Here is a 26,301-nt window from a genome sequence, read left to right on the forward strand (position 1 = left end):
GGATGATAATGGCCGTCGTGGCTCTTCTTTTGGCCTATTACAAGTACACGAAACAGACAGTCAGGAGGCTCTTTTATCAGCTAAAGATCTCACGGATGATGATCCCTCAAAAAATTTACCATTCACAGCCGTCCATGAATCACGGTCAAGTAGAGACTTTGAACCTCTTGCAAAGTCTACGCCCCATCCTTCTCAAACCACTCCTTAAATATCCCTTTTCTTTATCTTTATCTTTTCTTTCTTTCTCTTTTTAAACCAAAAAAGAAAGGGAAAAAGCATTGATTTCATCCCTCGTCTTAAAAAATTCTCTCTCATCCCCATCATCGACATTATCATACAAATCATATTTGTCAATCATCTCCTTTGCTTCATTCTTTACATCCAAAGCAATAAACATAGAGTTATTTCTTTTTTTTAAAAAAAAAACAAAAGGTGGCATATTATGAAATTTGTCTAAAAATGAATGAAGAGGAAAAATAATAGTAAAATGAATTATAAGCAGTGGAGACTCATTTCCCAAAACTTAATCTCTAGTTGAGTAGCCTGCTTGAAAGTCTCGCAAACCTCTTTGAAACGAGAAACCGAAGTCGAGACACTGTGAAGAGCTAATTCTTCAAGAAGCTCTAATGAAGTTATGGGGCATTTAGTTGATGGGATTATTTAAACTTTTGTTTTTGATTCCTTACCGTTTCCAAGTGTCACAGCCTCCTGGTAAGGCTTGTCGGCATAAGTGGAAATCCAGGTCCAGTAAGGGTTTCCCTCTAATTTGTTATTAATTATTATTATTATTAAAACAAAGTAATAAATAAATAAAAAAATATATACATATATGATCAGTAACTCTTCAATGGCTTACATAAATACATACAAAGATGCATTTTATATATTATACATTACCTCTCTTGGTCTTTGGACAATTGAACAGCTTCATACCAATGTCACCATAACCTAAAAGACATGGTGCCATAGCCACTTGCAAATCTAATTGATCGCCAGTTGCACCCTTGTCCAGAACATACCGAGTGTAGGCTACATTACACACGCTCTCAGGAGTGGACAGCACTTCCTCTTCACTAATTCCCCAGTCGGTACAGTACTAATTGAAAATAAGTACAGAGTATGTTTGTTTGATTGTTTGATTGTTTGATTGTTTGGTTTTAAGCAAAAAATAATTATATGAAGTGCAAGATAATCCAACAAGCCCATTTAACAACAACGGGAAAAAGAAACATTGCTTTACCTTGAGATGTAATTGCATTTCACCGTGAACATGCAAAACAATCTTTGCATTACGTGCACACATGTCAATATTTGGTGCTGTTCGCTTAAGATGAGTATCATTTGTCCAATTACAGTATCACCCCTTACATTTGTAGGCAGCCAAGGCAGCACTGCGAGCGTAATGTTGCAGATACATGTAATCTTGCTTAATGTAGTGAATAAAAGATTCCTTTGGAAGAGTGCCATCTGCAATACCACGGACGAATGGGTGATCGATAAATTCGCTCCACATTCCCTTTGGAAGCGAATCTCTCAGGGCCTTTACAAAACTCTTTCTAGAACCAAGGAAATAAATTAGCGATCCACTCTCAGCAATTCTAACCAAGAAACAAACAAACAAACGGTTGTGCTCATACACATATACACATACCCAGCGTAAGGCATGCTACGGATCCCATGAAAGTGGTTGACTGGACCAGATCCCTGGCCAATATCTTCCAATGTGTCTTCGATAGCGTGCTGAATATAAGTAGTGGCATTTATAACAGCAGGCAGGACTATAATACGGCTGCATTAGATTTGTTTATTTATCTTTTGTGTTTCTATTCACCCATAGTACTTACCATCAAGACCTTTTGCCAATTCACCTGCAATAGCAGCAGAAAGAGTACATCCAGTACCGTGTGTGTTCTTGGTAGTAATATAAGGGTTTACGATTTCATAGATTTCGCCGGTCTCGGTTGTGTAGAGGACATCAACTACCACACGACAACCATCCCGATCAAAAGGCAAATGGCCGCCCTTCACCAGCACATGCTTTGTTCCTTTGGATCCAATTTGTCTTGCGGCTTCGCACATATCCTCATGTGTTTTAATTGATCCCTCGGCCTTGCCAAGGATAACTTCCGCCTCAGGTACATTTGGGGTCAAGATAAAGGTTACGGGTAATAAAAGGTCAACAAATGTCTGGACCGCATCTTTGGCCAACAAACGTGATCCACTGGTCGAAACCATTACAGGGTCTACTATGAGTTTGCTACCGGCTTTTGGGTAGTCTTGGAGGACTGACACAACGACTTTGATTATGTCAGACGATGACAGCATGCCAGTCTTTACGACATCAGCACCAATGTCGCTTAGGACAGTTTCAAGCTGTTTTTTGACAAAGTCGACCGGCAAGTCGTGAATTCCATTTACACCGAGGGTATTTTGTGATGTCACCGAGGTCAGGACAGAGGATGCATAAACACCTAATGAAGTAAGGGTCTTGATGTCGGCCTGAATTCCAGCCCCACTTGAAGTGTAAAGGATGTTTTACATTGTGAGGATAGAGCGTCCGGGATACATATGTGCAGTATGCTTCTATGTGTGTGTGTATGTATCTTACCCCCCACTGTCGCTTCCTGCGATAGTCAATACTTTTGGTCTAGTGGTGTTACTCATTTTTTTTTAAAACAAATAAAATAAAATTAAATTAATTTTTTTTAATACAACTTAAGTAGAATGGGGTACTGGAAGTATAAAGAGATGTGACGTGTTCAAAGAAGTTCAGGCTAAATTTTGTATATTAATATTCAAAAGCCAAAATTCATAACCGAAGAAAAGAAAGAAGGACAGGCGTTTGTTTGGTCTAGATACAGATTATTCCATAAGGTCGATAGATTTTGTGTGTACAGACAACTCACCCTGACCACCCGCTTGAGCATAAGCACAATAAGACGGTAAGAATATATCAACATGGACTAAAATTTCTGTTTTATATATACAGTATAACATACATATGTGTATATTTTGAGAGAATTATCGCTGAGCCGATATATAGCCATCGTATCTATCGATCCAACCCCTCTCTTCTACAACTTTTTCTGATCATATGCTTGGTATCTTTCATCCTATCTATTGAGTACTGCATCCATTTTGATTACAATATATCCCCGGTACTCCTCTTTACTCGCTATTTCATTCTATAGGATATAATTGCGGCTGTTTGCTTGATAAATTGAATTGAATTTTCATGAAATTATAAGTATTATGTCTACAAACGTTAAAGTCTACAAGTCTTTACATTAATCTTTCGGCTACTTCACTTATAACAGAAATAATTCTCATCAATCCAATTTCAAATGAATCTTTTTTTTTTTTTTCAAAAAAGCTTCGAGTATCTTCATAGTAACATCTTCCCTACTTTTTTGTTAGGTACATTACAAAATCAAAAAAAAAAAGGTTTTCTGAAGAGTTGTCCATTAGGAATTAAGTACGAGAACTCGTGTTTTTTTTTTGGCAGTGAACAGCTCGTTTGCTAACAACAATATCCATCGGCTCAACTCCTTGCTTATCAAGAGCATATCCTTGTCAATTTTTGTAAAGAAATTTGATATTTGGACAAGATCTTTATATGTATATGTATGTATATATATTTGCACGACATCAAACTCAAAACAGCAACTTTTACTTTTCAAAATGACCCTATTTAAGCTTTGAACAGGGGACATAACATGACTTTGTTGAAAAGTGTATTTGACCTCCGTAAATGGCCTACGTACCAAGAATCCATTGTGCACAAAATCAATTATTGAAACGATCCAATAAAATGATTATTTTAAAGAGCTGCTGAGCCCGGTACCCAAAAAAAAGGGGGATATGCGGGGACTTTTTTTCTTTTCTTTCTTTCTTGGTAGATGCTTTAACAAATCAGTAACAATAAATGCAATAAATACAAGTCATAGCACTGTTAGCCAAGTGATGCTGTAGTTTAATATGTAGAGTGAAAAGGGAAGGTTAAAGGGAAACTAGGGTAAAAGGAGGAGGAGGAGGGGTGTAATAATTGGTGAGACGCCTGACTCTTGGGTCTGAGCTTGCTAAATTCGAGGTACAGGTCAAAGCCTAAACCCACCAAAGACAGATGTAAGGGGTAAAGGGTCCCCTTGTACGTGCTTAGATGTGCTTTGACTTGGACAAGGCTTTGGTTAATGCTTGACATCCCCCCACCTTCTAGGATGTAATTAACCAAAGAATAACAAAAATTATTGAATAACAGTTATTTTTATATATAAAAATCAAATAAAAAAATAAAAAAAGACAGCCTAAACTGTACATCAAAGCATCTTATCAGATAAAGATATTTATTGATCTGATATACACAGATGCATATCTACCTGTATTTCTCATAAAGACCTGAGCCTTTTTTATTAACCCCTTCTATCTCCCTCTCAATCCCTCCCCTTTCAAGCATGTTGTTTAATTGTGTAGATATACTTTATTATCTTCATATATATTATATATTATATATTATATTATATTATATTATATTATATTATATTATATTATATTATATTATATTATATTATATTATATTATATTATATTATATTTTCTCTTTTCTTTTCTTTTCTTTTCTTTCTTTTTTTTTTCTCTTTTTACTTGCCACCCATCATGGACTTGAACTCCTCAAAGCTAATCTGTCCATCACCGTTCTCATCAGCTTCTCTGATCATAGCATCAAGTTCTTCCTCGGACAAAGCCTCGTTGAGAGAAGCCATGACTCTGCGCAACTCCTCGCGATCAATCAAACCATTGCCATCAGCATCAAACACCCTAAATAATTAATTATATGTTAGATTAATAAGATTTAAGTAACAGTTTTATTATTATTTGCGTATATCAATATCAATGCAATAGTTGCTTACTTGAATGCCTCCTTGAGGTCATCGGCGTCATTATCAGTCTTGAGGTTCTTGACCAAACCCAAGAACTCTTGAAAGTCAATGGTACCATTTCCATCGGCATCGACGTCGTTAACCTTTATTATTAGTAATATTATTTTAAATGAATATAAATAAAAGAACTTTCGTTAGACTCCAAAATATATATGTATATATATATATTTGTTGATTTGTCGCCCTTTGTGTGCAGATAGGAAAACAAAATAAAAAATAAAAACTTCTTACCATATCCTGCAACTCTTGGTCACTGGGGTTCATTCCGAAAGAACGAAGGACAACACCGAGTTCCTTGGCACTAATGGTACCATCACCATCTTTATCAAATAATTGGAATGCCTCGCGGTATTCGGCAATCTGCTCTTCGGAAAGTTGGTCTGCCTATTATTTCAAAATGTTTTTTTTTGTTAATAAAATACACTCTACACACGTCTTTTAAAATATATATATAAATCAAGAATAACAGCAAAAAAAATAATAAAAAAATAAAAAAAATAGTACAATAAAGCACCAACAGCTGTTTTTCTTTGGTAAATATAATAATTATTTAGTTGGTGCATTTACCATTGTGAAAAACAAAGAAGAGAGCACAGATTTCTTAAAAATGATCTCGAGAAATTATAGCCTTTTTTTTAAAAAATAAAAAAAAATAAAATATTGCAACCATATTTGGTGCGCCTCACACTTTGTGCCCATTTATTGCGTGATGTCATAAAAACGGATTTTTGTGACGTAAATTTGATAGATTCATATATGTATTATATATAGATATATATAAAGAGTGGTAATACAAGAGCACATCTTGCTCATCTACAATTAATCTAAAATTAGACACTTCAAAAAAAAAAAACCAAAGACCAAAAAGCAAGACGGTTGCAAACATAAATGAAACAAGTTGACCAAAAAAAATAATTAGATAATACAATACAATTGTATTTTATTTTTAGCAAATCGTAACCTATTTACCTGTTTTGAGTACAAGGTAATTGAGCAGCTGGTTTAGTGCACCTATACTCTTCTTTAACTTTCTAGTATTGGGTTTGAATAGAATCCAATATAAAAGTATATATATATATATAATCAAGTGCTTGCAAGTATTTAATTCTCCGCTATCGAGATCAGACTTTCAATATTGTTCGTTTAAACCAACCAATATAAAGTATGCTCATCAGGTAGCTTTTTGGTTTTTCAAAAAGTTACAAGAACTCTTCCTAATCATTCAAACTATATTATTATTATTATTTTTAAAAAAAAACAATGTCAAGCAGGGAAACTGTTAAGAAACATTAAAGATATGACCAAAACACTGTTTCTGTATACTGAAATAAATATGATCCGTAATATTTTTAACTTGCACTCAGCGAATAATTAGGTTACCAAAGGCTCGATCTATTACAACAGTAACACCTGAAGTCGTATGTAAGTGTACTGCAGACGACCATTGATAAATAAGCAGTTTTAGGACAAATCAATCGATAGCCTTCCATTAAACAAAGAGGCTATATACCATAATATGTAACAGATCGATACTTGTATTCTAAATAATCGAATCTTTTGAAGAATTCTAAGCATTAACAGCCAACAAAGATAAATTTGCCAAATTTCTTTAATAGAAAAGGTTAACACTGACCCAGCGATGAGAATATACTACGCTAACAAAGGCAATCCTACTTACGATGATCTATGTACGAGTGGCTAGCTCCTGTCCAAAGAAAATATATAAAAAATATCAGGTCTAAATGATCAACACCAGACAAACAAGTATTTAACCAAAAAGATCTCATCAATGAAATTCTCTAAAAGAAACACAGGGTTATCTTTCTGTTCCTGAAGAAGAAAAAATATGTTTCAATAAAGCAAATGTATGTGACACGAAAGTATATACGTTGGCTACAAGTTTTATGAGTCGCGGAACGTATTGCAGCCTTCATCCGACCACAGTGATTGAACTTTTAGCTACCACAATCATAGAGAAAAAAAATAATAGTTACACCCTGTTACCTATAGAAATGTACAAAAGAAAGGCTTTAGAGCAAAATGTGATTCAACTATAAATAATGTCTCTTTGAGATGTTACAAAAAAAAACCCCCCCAAAATCTTATATTCATTTAGTAAACACAAGCCCGATTCTACAATACTAAAAATACATATGTACCTTTAAGAAATCTAATTAATTACAATGTACACACTCACACAAAATAATTGGATTGTCTAATATTTTGTTTTCACTCGTCTCATCTATTTTTTATTATTATTTTTTGGGAAACGTCTGGTTTATTCTTCTAAATCGTCTCCTTTTTGAATTAAAACACTAGATAATAAATCAATAAAAAAGAAAGAAAAGAAGCCGTTTAAGCGCCAATTATGAGGTATTAATTTTATTAATATTATTACTATATCAAAAATTTATAAAAGTCAATGTATTTGTATGGGAAAAACGCTTTATTAGTTTCTGCACGCATATTCATAAACTCTTAAACCAAAGGAGGAATTATTGTATTTACAATAGACTCGCATTGGCTACAGGCTTCGAAGTCGGATTTATATAGTCTGCAGTACACTATATCCAGAAAATACTGGAACAATTCATTATTATTTTCTTTACAAGAAAATAAATAAATAAAGGTATCTATTTGAATAAAATATGCAGCAAAGAGAGTTATTTAACTATCATAGCCTATGTGATCTGGCATCTATACAATACTTCAATTAAATGTGGTTCGGGAGAAAAGGTCACAGAATGATACGGACAATGTTATGTTGGTAACTTCTTTAAAACCAACTTTCTTTCTTTCTCTTTTTTTCCTTTCATCTCATTAGCTTTACTCCAAAATGTGCATTATATAACCCAGCAATAACTGGGCCAGAAAGTTTCAATATAGCACTTTTCAAATTTGGACCCGGTTTTCTTGCAATTAACACTACCCCTGCTGGTTGTCTTGCCTTCTCAATTTTTTTTTGCTTTCTTTCTTTCTTTCTTTCTGTTTCCAAAGCAAACAAGAGCTTGCGAAAGTTTAATGTTACTGTAAGATTGTGATTCATCAGCTAGAGGACACTAATGACCATTATACCTGATGCATCATCACTTTTCGTGCTTTAGTATCATATTATTATTGTTTTATCTCACTAATGTACTACACTGGGCAGTAGTGACCTTATTCTTGATTTTCTTTTTTCTCTTCTGAATAGTCAAGCAGCTACTATCTGGTTTAGGCAGTTAAAAGAAAAAGAAAAAAAGGAGGTGTCAAAATGTAACTTTGTATATCAAATTAATCTGTATGTGTCTTACCCAACCGGACCATTTGAACAATAATCAGATTTGTGACCAAAGGGCTCATGATATCTATTCCATGATTGTGGTTTTGTAAATTTTGAATAAACATATTTCAATAAAGCCAACAATATTTGGGAATCCCAGTGGCTTCTTGTTTACCCGGATACTATTTATTTATTTAAAGACAAAAACAAATTTGGTTGGTCTTTTATTACTTTCACTAGTTCTCATGAATTATATAATGAGCTTTTGCTTATCCAAACCTCTCCTAAAAAAAGATATTGACACCCTTAAGCAATAAATACAAGTATCTCTTGTTTTGTTTCGATTTTCCGAAATTTGCGGTTGTTCTTATAGAAATGGCTGCCTTTAATATTCCGGTGCTTGGCGTCTTTTGCCATCGAGACCTCCGAATCAAGTTGCGATTTGGAAATTCTTACAGAATCTCTGTATATATTAGCACCTTTGTGTCATGTACTATGATAGGAATTGGTCAATGCTTTAATCAGTTTGTTCAAGGTACGCCTTGAAATAGTTAAATTAAGGCATATCCAAAGCTGTCACTGTTAGGTCATTTATATATAGAAAATATGTAAGAATAATCGACCGTGCATCACAATTGTATTTTGCTACCTTTTAATTATACCAAAAATAATATTGCATTGTATTATGTATGATCTATATTGACAATACAATTACTAACGGGTGAAAACTAACTAACTAATTAATATTTTTTTGAACTTTTTTTTTCCGCTTAGAAAATGATTACGCCATGCGTCTCAATAATTTCAAGAAATTGGGTATATGAATATGTAATGAATTTGAATTCATTCTTTTTTTTAAAGATATATTAAATGATCTCTGTTTGCTTTGATAGACGCTTAATGGTTTAAATAGAATACATGCACTGATGATAAGGCAGTGTACTGGTGTTCATGGACTTTTGTTACTAAATATCAAGGTCATTTGTAGAATTATTGCAGTTGTTAAAATAAGTAAGCCTCAGTAATGTCAAGCTTCTTTTTGATCTAGAGAATTAAGTGTGTCTACTAACAAATAAAATATAAAATATAAAATACACCATTGTGTTTTCAAACCTTTTCTCTCTTTTTTTTTTTGGTTATTTGATTTGGTTCTCAGATTGTTGAAAGTACATATAGAAATAAAATCAAGGGGAAAATATATACAGATAGATAGACCGATCGAGGTGGAAAGAGCATAGTGATAACAGGGTTATTTGTTAGGTATACAGTAGGAAGGTTTAAAGGATGTTATTGAAGCTGTTCTTACTAAATACTAAGATTGAACAATATATATATATATATATATAATACACATTGGCTTTGATAGCTGTTATTTTAAAGTATATTTTGAAAACTACTCCCCAAGTCTGTACCTTTAAGTCACTGTTCTTTACTAACCCTCTTTTGCTTTGTAAGTCTACAATGAGTTTTTATCGATAACAATAAAAGCAAAATAAGCAACATTATATTATACTATATTATATGACATGACATTACATGATATGATATGATATGAGATACTAATATTTGAATTAAAGACACTTTACTTACTACATCTCCTTTTCTTTTTTTGTGGGTTGTAATATCTACGCCCACAAATGTCAACAGGACCACTGTCGACAGATACAATTCAATACTGGAAACTAATGGTGCCTTTATATATTGTTTTCGGTATCTTCTTTCTTTGTTATAGAAGAAGAAAAAAGTGCCTGGACATGGATTATAAGAATTATTATTGCTACACGTACATATATAAGTAGTTATGAGCTGGTAGCTTACAGCCATTTGTTCCCAACAAAAAAGGAAGTCAGAACAAGCCTTTCCTTCCCATTTTTGGTGCCTTCCACTCAACGGCTTGGATCTCTTTTGGTATTAATAACCAATATACCAATATACCAATAATCCAATGAAACATATACAATTGTATAGTTTTATATATGTATATATTATTCTATAACCTTCATCTGTACACGGTGAGGGGGGTTGAATTGAACTCCCCGCTCCCCTTTCCCCTTTTTATATATAAAATTGTTAAGGAAAGTTTTGGATGTTAAAAGAACCAACTTGTGCCTCTTTGGATATGGTTATTCCCCTGTTGATAGCGTCTTATTAAAACCCATCCTTATTATTGTTATCATTGCCTTTACATATATTATCTGATTAATTGAAATACATTAACCCTTTTATTATTCGGTTGCTATCTTTACAATTCCATCATATTTGTATTTATTCTGTTTTTTTATTAAAATTCAAAACAAGTGAATGCAACAAAAAAAAACCACAAAAACAAGACCACTTATAGAATATTCTAACAGTTTTCTAACAATAATAAAACAGAAATTCTCAGCCTACTACCCTTTGACATTCTTAACAGTATCCTGTCAACCTTTTTGAGTGATTTCTCCTTTTATGTACAAAGAAGCATATTTATGTTTTTTTTTATATCGACTATAGATACTAGTTTGGTGAATATCGTGAAAGACCTTGATGTCCAATTATCTTGGTCTCTTATTCCTTCTTAATGATAGTTTGTGAGGTTTGATTATGAGTATCATTCCGAGAAATAGTGCTATATTTACATAGTATCTAGATAACACATCTATCTTTGTAATAAATGCAATCTATATAGACTCGGGAACTATAGCCTGCTTAAATACATTTTGGGATACAACTATATAATACTCTCCAATTTACTTTACTAGTCTACAAGCTAGTCAAAGGATCTGCCTTGATAAGAAGAATAAAATCTAATAAATATATTGCTTTTATAATTTTTATTTGTGATCAAGATTCACAAGAAACTCAATGTACTTCTCCTTTTTTTTGCAAACATTTCAATCAAATTTTAACCGCTGTATATATATATATATATATATACACAAAGATGTACTAATAAGATCTTGGTTTCTTAAAGAATAAGTTATTGATTCAGGATAATCAGATGTCTGAATTTGGCTTAACGGCTACTTATCACGGTTTTAATAGGAACAGATGAAATATAATTACAGAGATAATCAATAAATAAGTATAAAAGGAAGAAAGTTGGCTAACAGGGTGAAGATTCCTTGTACTCCCAGATCCTAGTACTAAACTGTTCGACCGTGAGAAAGGGCTGATGAAGATCGACTTGCTTCTTTGCTTTCTTGGCATTCTTCTACATAAATAAAGATAAAGCAAACCAAAATAATAAAGAACTTTGTACATAAATTTATACATATTACACATTTACTAGGTATTCACATAGTGTTGGCTTGAGCGGCCCAAATACTTTGAACGATCAACTTAAAAATTTTTACAGATATACGAATATATATAAATTTAATAAGTGCTATACTCAAGAGATATAATTCTCTTTACTTTACTTTACTTTACTTTACTTTCATTATTAAGAAGAAGAAACATGCACTTTATAGGCTCTAACAAAGGTTCTTAGCCGACTATAGCTTATACATGTATATACATTATTTCTCTTTGAGTAAAAATATACTAGACTATAGAATAGCTAAATAAAAGAGACAATGCAATAAAATGCAATATTTTCATGGACAGTGCTGATAGCAATCAAAATGAAATACCATATATGAATATCAGAAATATTTTACCCTTCTATTATTATTTTTTGGACTCGAACGTCTTCCAAATATGGTAGATCGAGCTATCACTACATGAGCAACCTATACTGGGTTCTTCACAAACAAAGGGTTAATTTTCATTTTGGCCACAAATTTCTGGTGTAAATAACGACTTATAATACCAACGTCAGATTCTCCGCCAAATGCACGCAATATACACAACGGCACATTCAAAACACCCTTTTTTTTAAGAAAAAAAATCCAACAGATACACATTCATTCAATTATTCATCCGTTTATTTATTCATTTATTAATTTAAACATAATACAATGGACACTGGAATTGAGGTCGGGATGCGACCATCTCGTCAACGGCGACATTTACCAACTGCTGTCAAAGATGCCTGCATGAGCACTAAAAGTAAACGATCTGACAAGCTTCATCCGATTGTTGAATCCCACCAATCTGCCCAGACATCTCAGGAAGAAACTGAGCCTGTGGTCGTGGTATCATCCGGTCGCTTCAATAGTTCTGCACGGAGACGGCGGAGGTTGCGTGATGATAATAGACTTGTCAGTGTACGCGACCGACAGGAGACTGTGGGCGGTATTTCAAGACCAACAAGCACACGTTGGGTATTTGTGATTGGATTTGTATTGTGGATTGTGTTTGTGGTAGTGCGAGTATATGATGGCTACAAAAGACAAGATTATAGTCAGATTAGTCTGGTACGTTTCTTGTCTAAACAACTGGTACCTTTCAGGTGAGTTTGTATAGATCTTTTTTGAATAAACAAGGAGCTGGCAACTGGTTTTCATCAAGTAGTGGCAGTAGACAGATCATTTGGAAGTTCTTGTTTGGAATTAAACTGTTCTAGAGTACTCCTTTATTGTTACCCGGAGTCTGTATCGAATCTTTTTCTTTATTTTTATTTTTATTTTACTTCTTTTTTTTTGTGGGTGTGTGAAAGATATCGATTCTTGTTGGATTAGTTGTATCAGGGAGACCAAAATGAAGACAGAGTGTTACTCAATGACGAAGGCTAACAACCACGCTTCTGACGCATTGGTTCAAGATCCTTTTCTGTTTTTGTTCTTGTACACTGAGTTTAGCAGAATTTGTAACTATCGTTACGAACCCACGGTCCAACTTGCTGATTCATGGTGAATTATGATGATCAAATAACCAATAACTGGAAATTTGTGTAGATTCCTAATGTCGTATTAAGGATGAGTAAATATATAGATATGTAAAATAGAATAGAATAAAATAAAGAATATTAGATCCAATCGCATTCGTGAGCATAAGCATGGAGGATAGCCATTTTCCCATTGTTGAGCCCTGGACGCATAAAGTTTCCCAATAACTCCCCTTGTTTTTTTACGACTACATAACATACGCAAACGAAAGTCTTGAGAGTACAAGTCCCCTTTTTATCTTACAAACCTCACTATACATATCTTCAAAGATAAATAAGTCTTCCACCTCCCACCCCTCTTTCTCTCTTTCTTTCTTCTCTTTCTTATATCTTCTTTTTAGTCTTCTTTTCTTTTCCTTTTTTTTTCTCTCTTTTTCTTTGGTGTGTCCAGCAGCAGCAGATTGCGAAGGCTGAAGCTTTCTTTCTTATGCATACTACCAGACCAACCAACTGCCCAGCCAAGCTATTCTGTTTGACATCATGACTTACGACTCACCCAACGATCCAGACAGACGCTATCAGGCCCGTCCATATGTTCAAGACTATCAAGACACAATGCCGGTCCTTGAAGATGGTCTTATCTTGATGGACTGGACTGGTAGTCAACCAACTCAAGACATGGTCTATCCTCCTATCTCGGTCATCCCAAACACCTTCCATTCCTTTGTCCAGCCAGCCCAGACAATTCATCCCCAACCCGCTGCCACCCCAAGTTCATCATTTGTCCAGCAGCCTGCTGTAGCTTCAGTTCCAGTTCCAGTTCCAGTTCCAGCTTCAGTCCCTGAACCAGTCCTTGACACATCTAAACCATCGCACCCAGAGTGGGGTGTCCTTAAAGACCAAGAATTCCATCCCCTCACATTGAAGCACCAAAGAGATCTCGAGAATCTCTATCAGACAGGTGCCTCCATCATCGACTTTCATTTTTGGCAGGCCAATCTAGGTGGCTATTGTATGGCAAACATGGTACAAAGTAAGCTTTCATTGTGATATTAACAACAATTATAAACAGAACGCTTTACTAACCATTCCACAGAAACTGTAGTGTCCCCTGATGGATGCTGTGCTTTGGTCAGACGCGTCGTTGAAGGTGCTCCTCATCCCGGCAGGAAGAACAAGAAGCGAGGAATGGGATGACATGAGCTGTAACAAAAAAAAAGTCCACAAATTTGTATTTACTTTCTTATTACTATTACTATTACTATTACTATTACTATTACTACTATTACTATTACAATTACTATTATTACTACTACTACTACTACTACTACTACTACTACTACTACTACTATTATTATTATTATTATTATTATTATTATTCTTATTTGATGGATTTCTTGCTATCTCTCTTTCTTTCTTTCTTATCCTTGTTCCTTCAACTTTGCTGTTTAAGATTCCTCTCCTTATTATATGCATATTTAAATTCACTAACATGTACAATAAGTATTTCTACTTTAACGCCTTACGTATACATACATACATACATACATACATACATACACACATATATATATATAAATACATTACATATATACATATATTTGACTATTATTATCTCTAAGAAAACCATACTCATAACCATGATAGCCCCCACCACTGAGCCTTTGTGCGATATTTTATATTCATCCACACCAGGCAAGTCTGGTTTTATCTTTCTCTAGGTGACTGTCTTAGTATAGGTTTACCAACTCAATTCAAACTCATGTAATTATTGGACTTTATATATTAATCTCTCTAGCTTTGGAAACCATTCATATATTAATTCATTCATTCATTAATTTAATTATTTATATATTTATCTATTTATTTACTTATTTGCATTGCATTTAATTAAACAAAATTCAAAGAATTCAAAGAGAGGCAAAAGGAGAAGAGAAAAAGGATATACATATATCAATTGAGATAAACAAGACAGGACACATATAATATATAATATATACATATAAATATATATATATATATTAATATTATTGTCATTATGCGTCTCTCAGGCTCCATTAGTCCCACTGTGGGCCTAAGTCTTGTTGGACTGACGTTACTCCAACTATTTGCCATAATCATCTTTCTTAAAGGATTCCTTTTGACACGACAAACTCTTGACCTCAAAGGTCGTCATTACGATGCCTGGGAAAGATTTCCTCTCCAAAACCCTGGTCATCCATCACCACTATCTAACATAAACATATCAACCAGACAACCTTTCGAACGACTCATTATTATCTTGATCGATGCTCTTCGTTTCGACTTTGTCACACCGTTACCACAAACTAGTCCCGACCAACACTACCTCAATCAGGTTCCAATCATTCATCATCTCCAGGAAACCCAGCCATCGGCATCTCTTTTGTTCCAATTCAGAGCCGATCCACCCACGACCACAATGCAACGTGTCAAGGGACTCATGACGGGCTCATTACCGACATTTATCGATGCCGGCACAAACTTTGCTTCATCAGCAGTTGGAGAAGACCATGTCCTACGCCATGTAAGCCAAAAATACAAGGAAATATACTTTATGGGGGACGACACATGGGTCAATTTGTTCCCTGAAACATTTGACCGGGAAAACCGAACATTTGCAAGTGACAGTTTCAAGATGTTTGATCTTGATACCGTTGACAACCGTATCTTATCCCATCTCTGGCCATTGATGGAGCAAGGTGTGTCTTGGGAGGTTGCAATCGCACACTTCTTGGGCGTGGATCATTGTGGTCACACCTATGGACCTTCTCATCCCAACATGGCACGAAAATTAAAAGAAATGAATACTGTACTTGAGAGACTAGTGAAGCAGGTGGATCAAGATACTCTGTTGGTGGTTATGGGTGATCACGGAATGTCAGTCGAAGGTGATCATGGTGGAGAGAGTGTAGAAGAACTGATGAGCGCCCTGTTTCTTTACTCGGGACGTAACCTCACCTTGAGTGGAGTCGATGGACAAGAATATTTTCGGCAGTTTTTTGACAGAATCCATCACACACGCTCAAACTTGTTTGGCTATGATCTCAATCGGATAAAGGAACGTCTTGGCTACGACCCCTCTCAACATCCAATTGTCTCTCAAATCAATCTCGTTCCAACTCTTTCTTATCTACTGGGTATTCCGATTCCTTTTGGAAATCTAGGTGCTATTATTCCGGACATTATCCACCCGCACATCAATTCAGACAAATTCGATACCTTGCTACATATGGTCCAGCAATTTCGCATAAATGCACTTCAGGTATACGACTATCTTGACACCTATGGGAAATACACCAACCACCCTGGGTTTTCCCTTCAGAAATTACAGCCTATTGTTGAAAACTTCTATCAAGCAGATCAACATATCATTTCCATTGCCCACCTCCTATCATCCTCTGACTTGGACGCAAAGGAGCTTTTGATGACTATATTGGAAGATTCAATCTTAGCCTATGACGCATTTTTGGTCGAGACTATCAAATACTGTGAGGCAATATGGGCACAGTTTGATGTTGGCTGCATGGCTGTCGGTATTGTCCTCTTGTTTTCTACTCTGGTCGGTATAATTTGGTTAGTGCCCTCTCCGAGTATTATGATTAAGACTGCAATTTGGGTTTGTTCGGTATCCTTTGTGAGTGGTATTTCTCTCGTCGGTCTGAAATTCACTTTATTACAAAACTTGTTTCGAACACATGGCTGGTTTGAGAAGATGGATCTTTCGAGCTGGATACAAGTCATTGTTGCGTTCGCCGTCCTTTCCGCCGTCTTTTCGACTCGTCCTCGTGCATCTTTAGGTGTGTGCCGACCCTGGGCAGGATTGGGTCTTTTGGCTGTTCTACAAGCCCTGACCTTGGGATCCAACAGCTTTGTTATCTGGGAAGATCGTGGTACTCGTTTTGTGGCCACAACACTTTGCATCGGATGGCTGTTGATTGATCTCTCTAGTATATCATACTCGAATTTGACCAAGAGGAAGTTTTTGGATACGTCTATTGGTCCGCTTGTAGTCATGATATTCGTTCGGTTGACCGGAATATTTGGTCAATGCCGTGAAGAACAATTCCCTCATTGCTCATACATCCACAATGGATATCTAAAATTTGACGGACTCGGACAAAGTGATGGAGCGGTCACAGCGATCTGGATCATTACAAGCGCTTGCCTGGTGGTTTGTCTCAACAGATTTTACCAGCGACATGCACTCATTAGCACGAATGCATTTCCCAAGGTCCTGTTGAGAGCGTACATTGGATCACTTTGCTTTGTCTTGTTTCGACAATATTTTGACATCTATCAAAACTCCCCCGAAACAATGGCTGCATTAGAACATCACATCGACCGCTCTCCTGTAACACTTTACGCTGCTTTTTTTAAAAGGGCGCTTGATGTCTACATGCCTCGAATGGTCTACTTTATAAGCTTATTCGGAACTATTGGATCGTTTGCTTCATTTAAGATGCGTGCTTGTGGACCAAATCAGGCAACCGATATCAAGAAAGTGTGCTGGACTACATTCTGTTTGTGGAGTGTGAGTCTAGGGATGCTCCAGCGACCCCTGGGATGTATTGTACTTTTGGCGTTTCCTTTTGTGGTGGGATGGGTAGTTGGTGGCCAAGCTTCTAGCGTTACTACAAGATTCTACCTGCTTCATGTTCTCGGACAACACCTCTTTTTTGTTACCGCACACCAGGCCACCTCTACTTCATTACCATGGAAGGCGGCTTTTATTGGATTTGACGATATGAACTACTACGGCGGGATGGTACTGGTGACCATGTCAACCCTGGCAGGCCACATTGCGTCCTGGTTGGGTTGGATGGTCGTGTTAGCACAAAATAATAGTGAAGCCAACAAGGCATCCCTTTTTTTTATGCCACTCATGCAGGCTATCCCAACCTGCTTTTCCGCATTGTTTGTGTTAATTCTCAGGCGCCATTTGATGACCTGGAAGATTTTTGCACCTCGGTTCTTACTTCAGTGCCTTTTGGTGGTTGGATCCCATGTAGCTGCTATTCTTCTTTCTAAAATACCTTTTTCCTTTTCTTTATCTTCCTCTTCCTCTTCGCCCTCTTCTTCGCCCTCTTCTTCGCCTTCATCGTCATGATACTCATTCCTAGAAATCTCCACTTCTGTACATGAACCCATTAATATAGACAAAAGATACAACTATAATCCATATACATTTTCTTTCTTACAAATAAACGAAGATTGTAATTTTATATATATATATATAGAGAGAGAGATATGTACAAACTTTTGACAGACATAAAAAAAAGGCAATTAAGTTTTATTTTATTTTATTTAATATATTTATTTTCTAACAAAGAATAAGATATTAGAATATACCATTGTTCTTTAAAAACACTATCAATCAATCAGTTAATTAACCCCCCCCCCTCGATTGAAATAAAGAAACGAACATGTTAATTGGACACACAATCATTGAAGCCATTTGTTGATGATTCATAAAGGCCAACAAAATTACTACAAAGTAATTGAATTTTGAGCAATATCCATATATCGCATAGTTTATTTTTGGAGAAGAAATTCGATCCTGGGGATTTATCATTATTTTCTGATACACACACACACATATATATATATAGGGTGTCCTGTTTATAAAGAAGTGAAATATATATATATATATATATAGTATCCTTTAAATCTTATTTTTTGGCAAAGACAAGGTAAAGCTATTTGATCAAATAGTAAGTATTATAATGAATTCAAATTCTTCTGGTTCTGGACCTTGGCTTATGTATGTATGTATATATCTATTGACTTGACTTGTAGTGCTTTTCTCATCTATTTTTATGGGAAAAGAAAAAGAGTGTTTGTAGACAAGACCATGTACAAATAGCCAACAAAAAGGAAAGGTCATGGAATGTAAAAATTGATATTGTTTTGCTTTGTTTTGTTTTGTTTGGCTTTGTTTGGCCTGGCTTTCTTTCTTTCTTTTAAAAAAAAAGAAGTGGGAGAGGGACGCACTACAGGATGACTACTTTGTCTTGTCGCTTTCTTGTTCACGAATGGGGCCTAAAAAGATTGTAATATTTGAGTTTTGAGTTTACAGAAACGTTACATATATGCATGTATATTTGGTTCAATACTTACGGAAATAAGGATGGTCCATAGCTTCTTGTGCTGTAAGGCGATCCTGATGGTCGTAACGAAGCAAATTATCAAGGAGATCAAAAAGTTCATCCGAGATATAACGCTTGTTGGCAGGTCCAACGAACTTGCTCCATGGTTTTGTTGGGTACCTTTTTTGTTTTGTTGGAAAATAACAATAATAAATGTAAGCAAATTTTAATTTGATCCACTTCATTTATTTATCTTCTTTATCTTATTAGCTTTTTAGAGACCAACTTACTTTCCAAGAATATCATCAAACTGGTGGTCAAGTTTAATGTTGTATTTTTTAAGGTAAGTGAACAGGCTGTCAGTACCCAAGACGCGGGCAATCTTGACCAATTGATCATAGTTGTCATGGCCATTAAAGAAAGGTTCTTTACGGAAGACCTACATACATATACACACGCACATATTATTATTATTATTATTATTATTATTATTTTTAAAGAAAAAATTAACTTTCCAAATGAACAAAAAAGGTAAAAGTATAATATACGTACCATGCCTGCCAACATACAACCATAACTCCACATATCTAAGCTATAATCGTACAAGCGGAAATCGACGAGAAGCTCGGGTCCCTTGAAACACCTGGATGCGACACGAACATTGTACTCTGCGCCAGGAAGATAGAAATCGGCCAAACCCCAATCAATCAAACGCAACTGTAGTGTATAAAAGGTATTAATATATGTATATTGCAATTATTTGTACAAAATAATATGTAACTCATCTTACCTGACGCTTCTCATGATCAATCATCACATTGTGAGGTTTGACATCACGATGCATGATGCCCTTGGAATGACAATAGTCAATAGCCTATATACACACATACACCAAAATAAAAAATGAAAAATGAAAATAAAAACGAAAAAATATGAGTTTAATTACTAATAACATGAAAATAAAATAAAATACGCTTACACACCCATCACCCACACCCACACGTACACAAACACAAACACATACACGCACACGCACACCTGTACACTAATTAACTATTTCCACAACAAACCTTCAAGAGTTCGTACATGTAGTAGCGAACATCATAATCAGTGAAGCGAGGGTAAAGAATCTTAAATTCTGTATTGTTCACATACTCGAAAACCAAGGATGGTGTTCTAGACTGATAAGCATTTCAATTGTTAACAAACATGGTTTCAATATTTCTTTTATATATTGGTATTGGTATCGGTATAAATAATAGAATAAAATAAAAACTAAATCTCGCTCACCTGAGGATCTCTAACAATGTCCAAAAGTCCAATGATGTTTGGTCCTCCGTTTAAGTTCTGAAGAATCTTGATTTCACGCTTGATCTTCTTCTTCTTGACAGGCTTAAGAACTTTGATGACGCATTGTTGGCCATTGGTGACATTTAAGCCTTCAAACACTTCCGAGTATTTTCCACGACCGACCTTGCGGCTAATCTCGTAGTTGTCTTGGAATCTGGTTCAATTATGAGTTTTCTGATTATATTAAAGAATGCAAATACATTTATATTTTTTTATGTATGTATATATGTATATATGTATATATGTATGTATGCAAACATATGTATGTATGTATGTATGTATGTATGTATGTATATAATTGTATGCAAAAGATAAAGAGCAAGAGGGAGAGAGAGAAAAAAAGAAAAGAGAAATACAGCTTTATTGATAAGCCTCTCTATCTACATATCTATGTATCTATATATCTCTGTCTTTCTTCTTCCTTCTTTCTTCTTTCTTCCTCTTCTTACTCTTTTTATTTTATTTTATTTTATTATTTTTACTTCAGGTTCTCATTGTACATACCCCCAATTGACTTGGAGTGCATCATATTCATAGTAATCTTTGGGCTGATTTACGTTTGCGTAGGTGTAGACACGGGCAAGACTTGGCTCCTGCATGATAATGTCCATTAGGAGAGCAAGTCAACCAAAGGGAGGGGTATTTTTTTTATCGTCCAAAAAATATTGAGCGCAACTAATTTTTTTTTTTTTAAATTTTTTTATTTTTTAAATTTTTTTATTTTTTATTTAAATTTTTAAATTTTTATTTTATTTTCGCAAAATTGAATAGTAATAAGCTCTTTATTTTATTTTATTTTTTTGTTTAATTAAGCTGTATGAGCTACATATATCTTAAATAAGATTGTGAGTATGTATGTTTAATAGAATATTGTTGGGGTTTTGATAGAAAGAAAGAAATAAAGAGAAAATAAGACAAAGTTTGTAAAATGCTACACATACTACATATATACACTTGTACAATCAAGGGAAAAAAAAAAAGGTAAGCAAATAGAGTAAACCAATATTTGAAAATGGATAAGAAAAATCTATTAGATCACGTGATAGTTGTGACGTACACTTAATTGACCAATAATACCGAATAATGTTTTACTTTTTGCGTTATTTAGTGAGTTTTGTGGGAGCTGCGCTTTTTAATATCGTCTTTTTTTGGATCAATGTTTTTCATATCCACAAAAGGAAATCCAAGACGGAAGAAAATCGAAAATCGAAAAGATAAATGCCGTACACCTGCTGGAATTTTTTTATTTTATTTTATTGTTGGGTGTGGATAGGTTAGGGATGTGAGCTCAAATAGTAAAAATAAGAAATGAGAGTGTGCACAGGTTGGAATGTTACTGCGAGTGTAAAATCGTTCTATTACAGCAGTAGTCATACAGATAGACATACATACACATACACGTATATTTATATATATATATTGGTGTATGTACATCTTGAACAATGTATTCAATATTCAAGAATCTGATTAAATAAGTCTTTTGATGATCCAAATACATCTTGAGATTTGTAATTAAAGATAATGTATAAAAATGCAGTATATATCATATATATAAAAAAAGAAAGAAAGAGAGGGAATATTCTATTGTGATTTGAATGCGTTCCTGGCCTGTTCGTACACTAGGAAATCTAAAGATTAAGAACAAATTTCAATACAGAAAATAAACAGCTTCTCTCTTTATCATCATATTCTTCTTCTTCTTCTTCTTTGTCACTTTCTAATTGTCTCTCTTTCTCCAAGAGCTTATTATAATATAATATAGTACATTGTAATATATAACAATATACTATATTATTAATATCATTATCAATCTACCTTTTTTCTTCTCAAAAAAATAAAGAAAAAATCTACCGATAATCAAATAAGCGGATAGTCTATAGTCATGTTCAATTCAATTCGTACCAACCCTATTATGCAAAGTCCCTATGTATCTCAACATCGGACACGGCCTGGGTTCCTGGGCCACATCAGGCCCTCTCCTTCCTTTAGAGACTTCTCGCTACCTTCGGCGACCTCAATCAAGACATTCTTTGGACGATCTTTTACGCACCTGGGATCCGCCGCACAAGTTGGCATATCAACAGAGGAATCACCTATGCCAGAACGCACAAAATCAAAACTTGGATCAAGAAATACCGAAAAAAAGCCAAATAATCAGGATAAAATACAGACTAAAAATATAAACGCGAATACGAATACGAACACGAATATGAATACGAGTACGAATATGAATATGAATACGAGTACGAACAAAAGTAAAAATAAGAATAAGAATAACAGTAGACTGCCTTCGGAACCGTTGATGTACTATAATGGACCATATGAAACATTGGATCAACTGCCGGAGGACAAGTTACAGTGGATCAAAGACTCCTCTCCGGCAGAAGGCGTAGGAATTCCCCAGCTCTCTGCCCACTCTCTATACCCGATAGTCCTTCGCAAACCACACAAGGAATACACAAGGTAAGTCAATTGTAGTCCATAAATCAATTAACTGATTACATAATATATCCTCTTTTATGATTCATTTCTGATTTTACTGTTAGACCAAGCGAAATACAATATGCAGATGGAAAACAAGCAAAGGCCATGTTTTATCTTCAAGGTAGAAAAAAAAAGAGTTATTATGCTATTATCAATTGGACTTGGTTGTTATTGTTTTATATAAAATATATTTAAAAAAAAAAGAAAAAAAATTGATTTGAATCTATAGTGCTTCAGGTTATTGCCAAGAACCATGCCAAACGTAATTATCTCAATTGAATTATACACCCATGTATAACTATATAAAGAAGCTTTGATATTTATTTAGTGAGCTTTCAATTTTTGATAAACCATCCTTATTTAACATTTATAATCAATCAATTTGTTCATCTGTTTCTTTGTTTCTTTGTTTCTTTGTTTTTTTAGCCAGCCACTTTAGATGCTCTGTTGAATACGATCGATCAATATTTGTGGGCAGTTTTGGATCGAGTGAGAAATGTGGCAAGAACACAATTCAGACAGAACTTGAAGAAACTTTTCTATGGTAACGATGTTCTTATTTATTTATTTATACAACATATACATACATACATACATTATATTATATTATATTATATTATATTATATTATATTGTATTGTATTGTATGTATGTATGTATGTATGTATGCAACTAAGTAAGTAAGTAAATATTATATTTTGCTCACAATTATATACATATATATCTACTTGATTTTGTGGGTACAAAAGTGATATTGATGAACCGTCATCAATCACGCTCAAGGTCTACGCTCAACCAAGAACAATGCTCCATCGTATCAGTCATCGTGCACCAGAAGAGTGTGTAGGACAGCACAGATTTGATGCCACATTAGAATATAGTGACAAGAAGTTGCGTCGATACACGATTGGAGATGGAGAGACTTCTGGATCAGGTGCCGCCACATACCAAGTCTTGGTTGTGTTTGGCACGTATGTCAGCCACCAGGCTCAGACTCTTTTGACTAATCGACCTGTATTTTCCGGTTACATGACACTTTATGCTCGTGGCCAAAGATCAGCTGTAAGTTTTTTATTTTATTTTATTGGGGAATAGTAGAAAGAGACAGAGAGATAATTGACTATAATATAAACCTTTTTTTTTATATATTTCGTCTTCTTTATCATATGTATATAATCAAAATACAAAATACAAAATACAATAAGAAATGGAATCGTTATTGGGCGGTTTTGTATAGCACCGATCTGAGACTATATGATTTTGAAACCAAAGAGGTAAGGCAAAACAAAATTCAGAATATTGTTGAAAGAGTGATTGACAAGATTAACCTATTATTACAATTATTATTGTTACAACTATAGACGCGCCCTCCGCTAGAAACAATACCATTGGCATGTTTTCTGTATGGATTCAGACCGCCGGTTGATGACGATGATGGACAGGTTGATGTGGGTGCCCATGGATTAGCACTTCAATTCTCCAAGCTGGCTGCACTTTCTCAAGAAGCAGAGGGCGAGAAGGAAAAGGAGGAGGATGAGGATGTGTGGTTTGAATGTAGGGTGTATATCTTGCCAGACTCTGTACAAATGTCACGAGAGTGGGAGAATGCATTTGAATATGTAAGATCTCTACTCACAGGATTCCGGGACACAGTAGTCATGCCTCCTCAGTTAGTTCCAAGTCGTTTTCTATGGTAACCAAAAAAAAAGAACTGAAATGAAATTAAAACACTATACCCCACCCCACCACGCCACGCCACGCCACACTATATCATACCACGATATACCATACCATGCCACACTGCTCAAGAACAAAGATTTGTTTAAATTAATAAATTGCAAATTTTATTTAACTATCACTATCGATATTACATACCTAAAAAAAAACAAGGGAAGAAAAATAAAAATAAAAATATTTGGTATTTGATATACATTTAAATATATACTATGATTATACAAAGGCAATCACCAAATATAAGTTTACCGGTAATTAAAAGCATGTACAAAATGAATAAAAGGCCAAAAAAAAGAAAAGGCTTAAAGATATTGCTCAAAGACATACTTCTTGGACTTTCTCTTTATAGATTTATAAAATGTCAAAAATAACTATGCTATTGGCCAAATGAATAAGAAATAATAATTGCACTTGGTTTGAGGTAAAAGTAAGCGCAAGTAAATTTGGTTTCTAAAAATGCGAAACTGATTCATTTTATATTGTTTTATTTTTTGTTAGATTTGATCAACAATATATTGCTTATTGAAAGCACTAGACTGTTCTGTTCATAATTCATCACCTATAACCAACAACGACAAAAGAAATCAAGTCTTTGTTTTGTTTTTTTTTAAAATTCAATAACGTTAAGAAAGAAAAAATTTGAATTGAATGTTTCTGAACACAAGACGTTTGTCGACTCCAATAGATAGATATATATATATAGCAAAGATAATTGCCTTTTTGATTTTGGTTGTATGAGTGTCGTGCAGTAAAGAAGAGTGGAAGAGGGAAATTGGGGGTGTGATCGGGATTTAAGATGACAGTGATACTGTAGAGGAGTAATTTGTCTATTTGTTTATTTTTATATAGAGATATTTACATTGGACGGGGCTGTATATGGGTACTGTGTATGTTACATGCTGTCAATTTCTAGTAGATAATTATTCCGTCTTTCTTTAATCTTCTTGCTTTTTGGCTCAGGGCAATCCTGTGTTCCCTAAAGCTTGTAATACAATGTGGCGTAGTAAAAAGAAGAAACGAAAGAGAAAAAGGGAAAGAGGAATAGGTGGGGTAAGATGCTGTGAAAAATTGGATATATCCTATTTTCCTATTCGCTCCAGGTTTCGTAGACAATGTCTTTCTTAAGTGTGTACGGAATTGGGCGGACAGTAGTGAAGTACACTAGCTGGTCAAAGGCCTTGAGTATCGGACACAGAAAAGAAGGGATTGTGAACCCTGTTTGGCCTGAGAATAGCACAGGAAAGAAAGAAACCGAGGGAAATGTCACTAGACATGTTTTCCTTCTTTTTACTCTTATTCTATCTCATTTGAAGCCCCCGCTAAAAAGTGCCCAAAAAGAAGAAGCAAAAGCTAGAGCAAAAGATAGTATTTAGCAATCTGTAGAGTGGATATATAGTCTACAGAACATTGTACTTTACTAAATTGTATTGTAAATCTTTGTATGTTATTTTGGTGAAAATAGGATAGTATCTGCTCCCTGATTATTGTTGTTGGGCGTGTGCACAAAAACCGGATCTTTCGGATCTTGTTATTGTATGCAAAAAAAAATTGATTTTGTATTGTCAGTTGAAAAAGAAGAATAAGAAGAAAATTAAGGAAGTACAACGCCTCCAATTAGACAAAGAAAGACAGGTAAGCTCATTTGTAGTATTTTCTGTATAATTTATTTGCTACGTATT

General features: G+C 34.6%; 7 protein-coding genes across 7 annotated transcripts; 4 read left to right on the plus strand and 3 right to left on the minus strand.

Annotated features, from left to right (window-relative positions):
- Positions 1-406: 406 nt before the first annotated feature.
- On the minus strand, positions 407-2,664 carry PHYBLDRAFT_182789 (hypothetical protein; the record flags this gene model as incomplete). Its single annotated transcript, XM_018438674.1, has 8 exons — positions 407-623; positions 687-761; positions 898-1,096; positions 1,241-1,317; positions 1,369-1,556; positions 1,652-1,778; positions 1,845-2,515; positions 2,609-2,664. 8 exons carry the CDS (start codon positions 2,662-2,664, stop codon positions 493-495), a joined length of 1,524 nt encoding a protein of 507 aa, XP_018287629.1. The 3' UTR covers positions 407-492.
- Positions 2,665-4,450: 1,786 nt separating this feature from the next.
- On the minus strand, positions 4,451-5,567 carry PHYBLDRAFT_126936 (calmodulin). The gene is made up of 4 exons (XM_018429135.1): positions 5,504-5,567; positions 5,168-5,320; positions 4,907-5,019; positions 4,451-4,814 (listed from the first exon to the last, which is right to left on the minus strand). Exons 1-4 carry the CDS (start codon positions 5,504-5,506, stop codon positions 4,637-4,639), a joined length of 447 nt encoding a protein of 148 aa, XP_018287630.1. The 5' UTR covers positions 5,507-5,567; the 3' UTR covers positions 4,451-4,636.
- Positions 5,568-12,139: 6,572 nt separating this feature from the next.
- Positions 12,140-12,977, plus strand: PHYBLDRAFT_66187 (hypothetical protein; the record flags this gene model as incomplete). The annotated part of the gene is made up of 2 exons (XM_018441599.1): positions 12,140-12,573; positions 12,803-12,977. The coding sequence occupies 2 exons, from the start codon at positions 12,140-12,142 to the stop codon at positions 12,975-12,977; spliced, it is 609 nt and encodes a 202-aa protein (XP_018287631.1).
- Positions 12,978-13,488: 511 nt separating this feature from the next.
- Positions 13,489-14,145, plus strand: PHYBLDRAFT_172229 (hypothetical protein; the record flags this gene model as incomplete). The annotated part of the gene is made up of 2 exons (XM_018436759.1): positions 13,489-13,981; positions 14,045-14,145. The coding sequence occupies 2 exons, from the start codon at positions 13,489-13,491 to the stop codon at positions 14,143-14,145; spliced, it is 594 nt and encodes a 197-aa protein (XP_018287632.1).
- An 877-nt stretch (positions 14,146-15,022) lies between these two features.
- On the plus strand, positions 15,023-16,153 carry PHYBLDRAFT_89734 (hypothetical protein; the record flags this gene model as incomplete). The annotated part of the gene is made up of 2 exons (XM_018443733.1): positions 15,023-15,937; positions 16,028-16,153. Coding segments are annotated over 2 exons (1,041 nt in total), but the record flags the coding sequence as incomplete, so codon positions are not given.
- Positions 16,154-18,469: 2,316 nt separating this feature from the next.
- CK2B (casein kinase II subunit alpha CK2B) lies at positions 18,470-21,016 on the minus strand (the record flags this gene model as incomplete). The annotated part of the gene is made up of 8 exons (XM_018443357.1): positions 18,470-19,008; positions 19,087-19,235; positions 19,346-19,494; positions 19,608-19,772; positions 19,846-19,929; positions 20,126-20,236; positions 20,346-20,559; positions 20,910-21,016. 8 exons carry the CDS (start codon positions 21,014-21,016, stop codon positions 18,971-18,973), a joined length of 1,017 nt encoding a protein of 338 aa, XP_018287634.1. The 3' UTR covers positions 18,470-18,970.
- A 1,271-nt stretch (positions 21,017-22,287) lies between these two features.
- PHYBLDRAFT_66183 (hypothetical protein) lies at positions 22,288-24,585 on the plus strand (the record flags this gene model as incomplete). The annotated part of the gene is made up of 7 exons (XM_018441598.1): positions 22,288-22,868; positions 22,952-23,010; positions 23,119-23,151; positions 23,316-23,433; positions 23,638-23,950; positions 24,094-24,162; positions 24,250-24,585. 7 exons carry the CDS (start codon positions 22,288-22,290, stop codon positions 24,583-24,585), a joined length of 1,509 nt encoding a protein of 502 aa, XP_018287635.1.
- Positions 24,586-26,301: the final 1,716 nt, after the last annotated feature.

This window comes from Phycomyces blakesleeanus (genome assembly GCF_001638985.1).
Source record: "Phycomyces blakesleeanus NRRL 1555(-) unplaced genomic scaffold PHYBLscaffold_21, whole genome shotgun sequence".
In the NCBI taxonomy this organism is placed as follows: domain Eukaryota; kingdom Fungi; phylum Mucoromycota; class Mucoromycetes; order Mucorales; family Phycomycetaceae; genus Phycomyces; species Phycomyces blakesleeanus.

Bases quoted from the DNA above. Each gene is read 5' to 3' on its own strand.
- PHYBLDRAFT_126936 (XM_018429135.1), bottom strand. The intron at 5,020-5,167 runs GTAAGAAGTTTT...CTAATAATAAAG, and splicing joins ACCAAGAGTTGCAGGATATG to GTTAACGACGTCGATGCCGA. The intron at 4,815-4,906 runs GTAAGCAACTAT...TTAATTATTTAG, and splicing joins GACCTCAAGGAGGCATTCAA to GGTGTTTGATGCTGATGGCA.